The 10682-nt window shown below is 32.8% G+C and overlaps 1 protein-coding gene across 2 annotated transcripts; it reads left to right on the top strand.

Annotated features, from left to right (window-relative positions):
- The first annotated feature begins 399 nt into the window (after positions 1–399).
- On the top strand, positions 400–8618 carry LOC101206083 (SOS response-associated protein YobE). 2 transcript variants are annotated; one of them, XM_011660919.2, is made up of 8 exons: positions 400–776; positions 911–1067; positions 4605–4690; positions 4787–4899; positions 5211–5276; positions 6312–6421; positions 6493–6558; positions 7898–8618. In XM_011660919.2, exons 1-8 carry the CDS (start codon positions 682–684, stop codon positions 8276–8278), a joined length of 1074 nt encoding a protein of 357 aa, XP_011659221.1. In that variant the 5' UTR covers positions 400–681; the 3' UTR covers positions 8279–8618. The 2 variants fall into 2 exon arrangements, with proteins under 2 accessions (XP_011659221.1, XP_011659220.1); XM_011660918.2 differs by having other exon boundaries at positions 405–776; positions 7892–8618.
- Positions 8619–10682: the final 2064 nt, after the last annotated feature.

The following is a 10682-nucleotide window of genomic DNA, read 5'->3' as shown; positions in this document are numbered from 1 at the left end:
ATATTAAAAGTATATCTACATTACCTTATATCCTAATAATAAATACAAATATAAATGTGGATTATTTATTATGAAAGTTATAAATTATATAATAAATTTGGTATAATATAGTTAAGGTAATATTTCTGCATATTTTCAAAAAACAATTATATTAAATATTAACATAAAAGTTTAAATAGTTCTAAAAAAACACCATTTATTTAAGATAACAAATGAAATTTTAAGACAGAAATTTTATGTCTAAACTAGATAATTTTTCTAAATTATTTTAAAAAGTTGATCAACCAATTTTTTTGGTTTAATTGGATTAACTCTTAAATATTGAATCGATATATTCAAATTTTGCGAAGGTCTATTTTTCTTTCAATCCGAGTGGATTGGATCGATCCCTAATTGGAAACCTCCCATTGTCAATTTGTACTAAAAAGGATTATTTTTATTTTTATATTTTATTTTTTTGAACGTGGCGTGGGAATGTAAGAAAATGGATGTGTTCATCGGTTTGCTTCTTCCCGCCTTTTGCGTTTCTTCACGTCCAGAACTTTCCGTTCAGGCTGAGCTGAGCACCTTCTCCAAGGCAAGGCTTCCGCCATAGCCACCCCAACAGTCAAAGCTTCTCAACTCCACTCTTCCTTTCCCGTAAAATACTAAAAAGACTGTAGCAAAGCATATTAGAGACGGATGTGCGGAAGAGCCCGTTGTACTCTTCGAGCTGATGACATCACCAGGGCCTGCCACCGCACCGGCGGCCCCGTACGCTCCCTCAACATGGACCGGTAACATCATTCACTTTTTTTTTTCTCATTTCGTTCTGCTTAACTGTATTTCAGTGTTCTGTCTCTATTTCATGTCTCGTGCTAGTGGGAATGTTCTGAACTTACTGGCTTCGATTCTTTGTTAATTTATTTAGTTTTCGTCCGCTGTTCAATGCCTCCCCGGGCTCCGATTTACCGGTTGTTCGTCGAGACGATGAATCTAGTGATGGAGGAGTCGTCCTTCAGTGCATGAAATGGGGGCTTATTCCTAGTTTTACTGAGAAATTCGAGAAACCTAATTACTTCAAGATGGTGATTTTTCCACTTTTGTCTTTTGGCCTTTACCTGGTTGTGTTGTGTAGAGTCTTATTTTGAAATTACAGTTACTATTTTTTGTTACCTATGATTAGTAAGCATTGTAGGCCGTGTGATTTTCGACTAGAGAATGGGTACTATTGTTCAAAATATCAATGACCTTACTCGAAAGAGATCTATTCTATAGGTGGTTTTACAATTGTTTTTTGTTCTAAAATCTTGTACTCTGTGTATATATATCTTTAGGCAAGCAATGATTTAATATGTATAAAAAATTCACAAGACCATGGATTAGAAAGGGCCAATGGAGTTACATACACTGCGAGCTTACCTTGTCTTGATGTGTTTTGTTACAATTCTAGTACTATTTGTTCTTGCAAGTCCTATTCACACGTTGCTTTGTAGATTTGATGTAGTTGATTTAGTAGAACTTTTGTATTTTTTCTTGTTAAAATAAATCTTGGTTTTTGCTTTAGAAAAAAGTAGGTAATGGATATTCTTGGTTTTTTGCACAACACAGGGGAGCCTTTTTGTATCAAAAGTATCGAAAGGGCTCTCCTGTGTTGCGGAAATATTTTTTAGGCCAACTGGAAATCCTTATAATCCTTTGGCTTGGACCTCTTTCCCCTTTTGTTGTTTTATTCATTAATGAAAATCGTTTCTTCTTTTTTGAGAAAAAAAATGTCTTGTTCTTTGATGTCACTGTAGCTTTGTCATGTCTGTTTTACTATCCTACTCTTGTCCCTTGAGAAACAAACTTTTCATTAATATAATAAAATGAGACTATTACTGAAGATACAAAGTTCAAAATGCATCCGTACTAATTGAACATATAAATGTAGAGATGTCGGGATCAACAAGTGGACCTGGACATTTCAGCTAGGTTGATACACCAATGCTCCATTTTTTCAAAATTCTTTTGAAAAATTTCAAATTTCAGTCAAGGCTCGGAAAATCTTGAATAGGCTTGAAATCATAAAATGGGATATCTTAAAAGGCATTTTAAAAGTTTTATGAAAATATTAGCCTTGCTTCTTAGACTCCTACGCAAATGATCAGATCTTGACTTGATTGTAAAGAAAAGTAAAGCTTTTTTTTGTGATTACAACCTTACTTTTCTTATTGCACAAACGAATACCTTCATGCAATCTCATTGATTTTGTGCCCTTTTGTAATTTCACAATATCAATGAAATTATGATTGTCTGTTTCTCATATAAAAAAGTAGATCTCCAAAGGTTTTTGTTTAGGTGAAAGTTTGGATTCAAGGGTCTCAAAGGTTTACCCTCCTCCAAGCCACCTTGTCTAGCCTTCCCACATATTACCTATCACTTTACAAAATGCCATTGAAGGTGATTTCTAAAATTGAAAAATTATACAGGTCATTTTTGTGGAAAGGTGGCACTTAGAACATTAAATGGAATAAGGTTATCAAACCTAATTCCTAAGGGGGTTTGGGAAGACAAAGCATTGGACACAAAAACAAGTCTCTCCTTGCAAAATGGATTTGGTGATACCACCATGAAGAAAATGCACTTTGGAAACAAATCATTATAGCAGAATACGGTGAGACTTCTCCCTCCCATTGGCCCAACACATCTTTCACTTATACAATCAAAGCACCATGGAGATCCATCCTTCAACACCTTGATCTCATAAAGAATAGAATCACACCTCCTTTTGGAATGATTGTTGGATTGGTAATGCCCTTTATCCTCTTTCGCCGCCAGTACAACTTGGCCACAAAGAAATTGTCTATTATGAGCAACTTTTCGAAAGATAATCATGGATGGAGATCTCTTATAGGAGAAACTTGGAAGAGAAAGAACCTGAAGATTGTTTGGCTTTAATGAATCTCGTATTCATTGTCAATCCTACTACATCTAGAGACAAATGGACTTGGAAACTTGACAAAAATGGGAACCTCTCCTTCAAATGTACAATGGATTTGGACACAAAGGATGTGGAAACAAACTCTTCCCTTTTCAATGCAATTTGGACTGACTTCTACCCAAAAAAAAAAAAAATCAAATTCTTCTCGTGGGAAATTGGACACAATGCTATCAACACAAATGATCAAATGTAGAGGTGCCACCGTTGTCTTGAGCATGCTTGTCCAGGGCAAAGTTTGCCTATGATCAAATGCCCAAACCATCCTCAACCACCTTATGGTTATGTTTTGACCTTAGTCTAACATGTTGATAACATGTGAAGAGAGGCTACATCATATAGCGGGATATTCGCAACTTTCGAATTTCATATGTCTGACTTGCTCACCGTGTTAGAGCAAGTGCCACACAATCGCCTGCCTCGTATTCTTGTGATTGTGACAACCGGCACCCACACATAGCCCTTTTGCCCCAGTGCTGCTACCTTTGCTTATCGGATGGTGAGACCTCAGCCATCTCTTCTTTCATTGCTATTTTGCTAAACGATTTTGGAAGGAAATCACCATCTCAACCGGCTGGTCAACCCTTCTCTCATTGGCATTCAAAGCATTCTCACATAGCCCATGGAGTACCTTTTTATCAAACACAAAAAAATCATATGGTCTCATCTCATCCGTGCTTTACTATGGACTATTTGGAAAGAAAGAAATAACCATACTTTCAAAGAAAAAGAAAGCTCCTACGACACAATATGGGAACTTTCTATCTACGTAGCCATGACTTGGTGTAAATGTACTTTTTTTAATGCATTTAATCTCACTTCTCTTATAATCAGTCGGAGCAATCTGCTGTAACTTTTTTGGTTTGGGCTCTTGCCCCCCTTTATACTTTCATACATCAATGAAAGATATTTCTTATATAAAACAAAATCTAGCTTTTGTTCTTTTGTGAATTTAAAGTAATGATTTAATGCTTTTGCCTTTTGCCTACACTACAAGGACTTTTGGAACTTAGAGAAATTTAATTATTTGATAGTTGATACTTAATGATTTTGGTAAGATACTCTAATTTAGTAGGGTGTATGGTTATAGTAGTATTTTGTCTTTAGTTTATGTCCAAGAACATACACCTTAGTTTGGCTAGTGTATTAGTGTCCAACATGTGTGGGGCAGTTGGACTTTCACCTAAACCTTATTGAGCATGTATTCGATACTTGTTAGCATGATAGACATGTGTTAGACACTAGTTGTACAGAACCCATATAGATTCAACATCTGTTAGGCACGTATGAACTCTTGGTAAGTATGCTAGATAGATGCATAGTAATATAAGACAAAGAAAGTATGAAATCAAAATTCATCAAACTCAGTTTTAGCCTCATGAATGCATACGCCTGTTGACTTCCAATTGTCTTGTATGAAAATGATATATATTTTAATAAAAGTGTCGTTTATGAATCTTAGATTTTAAAAAATTGATGTGTGATCGGGTTCGTATCGTATTACTTTTGTGTCTCACATCCATAACCATGGTTATTAGGTTTGTGATAGAAATTTGTATATTTAAGATGAATGTTTTATGATAAATAAACTATGAACACCAGCCAATATATGTTTGCCTTATTATCTGGTATCTACAATGTGTAGTTCAATGCTCGCTCAGAGTCCATACATGAAAAGGCCTCTTTTCACCGTCTAGTTCCTAAAAGAAGGTGCCTTGTGGCAGTGGAAGGGTATGCTTTTCGAGAACCTATTTATATGAACGTGTGTTTGTGTGCATCTGTCTTTACTCTTGCACAAACACCCTTATAACCTCAGTTCTATGGTAGGTTCTACGAGTGGAAAAAGGACGGATCAAAAAAGCAGCCGTATTATATTCATTTTAAGGATGGGCAGCCACTTGCTCTTGCTGCTTTATATGATTGTTGGGAAAACCTTGAAGGCATGTTTCTTTTTTATCGAGCAAAAGATAACTTTGCCCTAATACTTTGTTTTCACTGTATCAATGTTTTGATCTGTTTCCTAAAAGAAAAAGGTTTAAATTTCTTGTTCTAGATTCAGTTGGCCCATCCATTTGTTTTAAACTTCGTTACTGGATACTGACACTGATTTATTTTAGTTTTCTTCAATATCTGGTAACCAAGATATCTGGATTTGATATGTGATATATTGACCAGATATTGAATGTACTTCTTAGGAAAACCTATAATGTTTTTTATTAATCAATGGATTGATTTATTGCTGTTTTTGCAGGTGAATTACTTTACACTTTCACCATTCTAACAACTTCATCATCTCCAGCTTTGAAGTGGTTGCACGGTCAGTCCTATCTTTTCTTAGTGTTGTCTTAGATCACGTTTACAACTGAATTTGAATATTGATAGGGACATGATGGTAGTTATTAGTGGTTGCAATGCAATTATTTCTAACTTGAAATTGTTGAGATGTTGAGAATCTCACAATGGAAAAAAGAAAATACCATTTTCTTGTTTGAGTTCTTTCCAGGACTCACATTCTTTATAAGGTAGATGAACTACTCCTCTCATTGCCAATTGATTTTGAGATGGAACTTCATACTATCAAATATGGTATCAGAGTCCATTAAGTCTAAACGGGTAGTTGGTCCAAAATTGGTGAACTCAAAGAGGCATCATCTTGTGAAGGCATGTTGAGATGTTTAGAATTCTATCTTGGAAAAACCAAGGGGGACTCACACTGTTTATAAGATAGATGAGCTACTCATCTCATTACCAATTGATTTTGAGATAGAGCCCCATGCTATCAAATAAACTGTGGGGTGGTTTGAGGATTATAAGGAATTCTTACCAGCCTTGATAAAAAAACGTAAGAGTGTTAGGACATAGGTGATAGATTTAAGTATCCTCTGGGAAACAATTAGTAGAAGCACATTTATTTCTAGACTTCCAAACATCCCATAAAATAGTAGTCATTTTTTTTCTCTTGCAAACTTTTCACTCAAAACATATGCAAGGAAGAAGAATTTGCAAAGGAAAGACTAGGAGCTGCCTACTTGAAGTTACTTTCAAATGATATACCAAAAACTCTCCCAAATTCTTGGTTTAAGGGGCAGTAATGAATAAATATTCTACTTTCTCTCCTTTTTGAAAATGTAACATATATAGGTTAGGCTAACCCACACGTCTTTGGAGCATATAATTTGTTTAGGCAAGAAATGGATGTCCATTAATATTAAAAGAAGTGAATGTGATATCCACCATATCTAGTCACCAAGCCTTGTAAAAATTATTGCCGATTGGCACTAAATTGATTGAATAATAAATTTTAGATGTGGGAGAATTTGATTGTTCAGTGGCTGATGGGTGATCTGTTTAGATAGGATGCCTGTAATATTGGGTGACAAAGAACGTATGGATATGTGGTTGAATGATTCTTCATCGTCCAAGTATGATTCCGTCCTTAAACCATACGAGGCTCCTGATTTGGTAAGAACTTTTTGAAAAGAGAACAATGACTTATGTTAATAATTCATTAATGTTTAAAATGTAATTGTTAGGTATGGTACCCTGTAACTCCTTCCATGGGAAAGCCTTCATTTGATGGGCCAGACTGCATCAAGGAGGTATCTCATCTCACTCGTTCTTTTTGAATTGGTTGATAGCTTTTTCATCCTCGTTGAAGTTTAAAATTTATAGCATGTTACTGGAGAAAATTTGAGTTACGTTACTCTTGTAGATTAAGTGATGATTTAGTTTCTTTATGAACAATGTATCTGAGGTCACATATTTGTTTATTCACGTTTCTCGCCTCCAGTGGAGCACTTCAGCTAGTTTGTTTGTTTGTTCCTTCTAAGCTTTATTTTGTTTTCTGGTTTATCATGAGTAATGAAGGTATATATTTATCTGTACAGAAATGTACTGCTGTGGTTATTGAAGTAGTGGATATAATAAGTAGATAAATCTCATTTTAATGCCTCTCTTTGGGCTTTTGCCAGAAATTACTCGTGCATTGATGTGATTTCTTCTTGTTCTCGATATTTAGATAAAATGCTTGCGCGCCAAAATGACATTAAGTTTGTTGGTAGCAATAAAAGATTACTTAAATATCTCTCACTATTCTTCTTAAATATTAACTTCTTACAATTTTAAGTTCTGAATTAAAATAAAGAAATTAAAGCTTGAACGTGGCACAATATGCTTGTGCCATGTGGAGGTCTGTAGATACAAGTCTGGAAAGTTTTGCTCGAATGGAAATAACTAGGATTTATGTTCACATTGAATTTCTCTGTGTAGGTTTAACACATTCACAATGATGATGTGGGATGGGTATTAAAATTTGACCTTGAGGAAGGTTATAAATGTCGTTTGCTATTATGAGACGAAAATAGGGAAGAATCATACTCATTCTTTCCATATATATATAGGCATGTCTGCATATATGTGTCTTGAATTAAAAATAATAGCAAACGTGAACATAACTTAATTGACGTTAATTGACGTATTGAAACGTTAGCATAAGAGAGTTTGTAGTCCGATTCTCCCACCCTTTTTGTACTGAAAAGAAAAGATTAAAATTACAGTGGACAAATGATTAATAAGCATATTTCTCATACCGTAACATCTTTATCTACTAATTTATCCCAAATTGGCCCTTCTGTCATTTATTAGAAAGGAGCTGACATTTTTTCTAATGGCCTTTTGTATCAGTCAAATGAACACGAAACTCTCTAACGTCATCTGTTTTTCATCTTTTGTTGAATACTGACCTTATTTTATAAAATATTTGACATGTATTCTGCAGAAGTTACTTTGATTTTAGTGTTCTTTGGAAATGATCGTGAATGTAGCATTAAGCAATATGCTTTTATTTCAAATGATAGTCACAGTCCTTGTTGATTGATTTACATTAACAATTATATAGATCCAAAAAGTAACATTATTATGTCTTCTTTGTAGATACAGCTAAAGAATGATGGAAGCAATCTCATCTCCAAATTTTTCTCTGCAAAAGAAACAAAAAAGGAATATTCGGTCTCACAAGAGAAAACTTGCTCTAACACATCTGTGAAGCCCGAGGCATCTCCAAGTCTAGAAGAGCACAAAAGAGAAGTAAATCGTGGAGCTTCATCTGAAGAATCAAAGGATTGTCTTGCAAAGTGTTCATCTGATACTTCACTAACATATCAAATAAAACGAGATCGTGAAGACATCTCATCCGACTTGAAAAGTGGCATGGACGACTACAGCAAGGTAGGCAGCAGTCCAAAGATAAGGAAGAAGGGAAACCTGAAGACTGGTAATGACAACCAATTAACCCTCTTTTCATACTTCGGAAAGAAATAGATAGGCCTGCTTTGTTTCAAAACAGACAGGTGTGCGCTGCATCTCATATGTTTATATATGCCATTTATTTTGTTTATCTTGGTGTGTTAGTTGCTGCTGACTGCCGAGGTACGTGGAAGGTTTTTATATTTTCTTAATGAACATTTCGATTGGGTTAAATCTTAAATGCAGTGCATTTTTGTTGTATAAAGGGCAGTCTTCTGTAGCTTAGAAGGGCAAGTTTGATTTTGGTTGATCCTTCCGCTGTACACTAAACTGAACTATTGTTTTTTGTTTTTTTTTTGATACGTTTGTAACAAAATTCGTAGCAAAAAATGCATTATGTTTTGGTTCGCTTTTTGCTGGTTTTGCATATTGTTATATAGGGAAATTACCTTTTTCGTCTCTATATGGTTGGTGGTTTGTTTCAGTTTCTTTCCGTTGCTTAAAAGTTTCAATTTCGTCTATTTAGTTATCATTATTAGATGGAAAGAGCTTTTCTACCTGTCATATTTGGACACTTACCATGTTAGAAAGAAAGGAATCATGTCGAGTACATCTTGAGAAACTTGATCAAAAAGTTAAAAATGACTTGATTCATTTTAGTCTGAACTTTCTAGGGTGAGTATCAAGCATGGAAGAATCGCTCCATCAACTTAAACCGATTGAACTAAAGTAGTTTATTTTGCACAACAAAATTGCTCATCGATTGGATTGGGAACTTAGTGAGAGCTCAAGTAGAATGAACAGACTGATGGTAACTCCTAAAAGATCAGGTTGACATCGTCATTATTTTTTAATTTTCATCTTAAAACTAGTAATGATAATAGTTTTTAAGACTAATTTCAAATATAGAAAAATATTCTCATTTATTTTGATCACAAGCTAAGATAGACTTTTTATTTTGCTATATTTGTAAATATTTTTAAAATTTTTAACATTTAGGGGCCGTTTGGGGGAAGAAAAGAAAGAAGGGGGAAAAGGAATAAGAAAAATAGAGGATTAAGTGGAGGAAATGATTATTATAATATTTGTTTAAGGAAACGATTAAGAAAAATAGAGGATTAAGTGGATGAAATGATTATTATAATCTTTGTTTGAGGAAACGATTAAGTGAAAAAAGTATGGAGGATTATTTTTAATCCTTGCTTGGGAAAATGATTAAGTGAAATGATTATGAGAGATTATTATAATCCTTGTATGAAAGAAGAATTATTTGAGGGAAGATTATGACAAAAAAATTATATATATTTTTTATTTGTACGTTAATCCCAATATGAGAAAAGATACATAATTTTTTTTTCTGGAAATGAATTTATTGTTTTTTTTCCGTGAACCTAATACAAAATGAAAAATGTGATAATATTTTTTGTATTTGTGTAAATTGTTCGTACCATAAAACCTTTTCAACCAAAAATTGTATTCAAATTCATTTTTTTAGTTAGGTTGTACAGTAATCCAACCGTTTACAAAAAAATTGTAATGATTTTCTTTTGTTGATTTTGTATAAATATTTTTTTTACTTGTAACGTACACCTAATATATTTTCAAAAGTAGAGTATTTTTTCTTATTTGTACAACAATTTTTTCTTTATTTTTTAACATTAAATCAAGTGCACAAAATAAAATGTTAATTTTTTTTGGTTGTGTAAAATATATTTATGAAATTTATACAGTAAATTCAATTCTTATAGAAATTGTATTATTTATTTTTCATTTGTGTTCAATTTGTAGTTCAATTTGATCCATAAATCCAATACATTAAAAAATATGCTATTTTTTTAAAATTTATGGCAAATATTTGTTTTTCTACCGCAACCCCATAAGAGAAAGAAATTGAATTATATTTTTTTTCAATGTATAAGAAATGCTTATGGAATGTTTTCAGTAAACCAAATACAAACAAAAATTGTATTATTTTTTTGCGTTTGTCTAAACTTATTTATTTTGTTCGTATTATTTTTCAAAACGACGAAAAATTGTATTAAAATAATGTTTATACTATAACCCCAACACACAGAAAATATGTATTAATTTTTAAATTTATTTTGTATAAAAAAAATTTAGATCGTACACACAATACATAATACAAACAAATTGTATTTTTTTCATTTATGTAAAATATGTTTATTCAAATTATACCGTAAATAGAATACAAAAATAAATTTTGTATTTTAAATTTGAATCATCAATCTTATACAATAAAAAATTGTATTATGTTGTTTTTATTTCTTCTTTCATTTTTAATATTTTTTCTTCATGAGAATGATAAGCAACATACGAGAAGATGACTAATTTGTTTGGCATAAAGAGAATGAAGAATAAGAGAGGTGAATTAATTTGTTAATTTGTTTGGGAAAGAGAAAATAAATAAATGAGAAAAGAGAAGAAGAAATAAATGAGGAAAGAGAAGAAGGAGAAGAAA

This window comes from Cucumis sativus, chromosome 7, assembly GCF_000004075.3.
Source record: "Cucumis sativus cultivar 9930 chromosome 7, Cucumber_9930_V3, whole genome shotgun sequence".
Lineage (NCBI taxonomy): Eukaryota > Viridiplantae > Streptophyta > Magnoliopsida > Cucurbitales > Cucurbitaceae > Cucumis > Cucumis sativus.
This window is presented reverse-complemented; position numbering and strand designations above follow the sequence as displayed.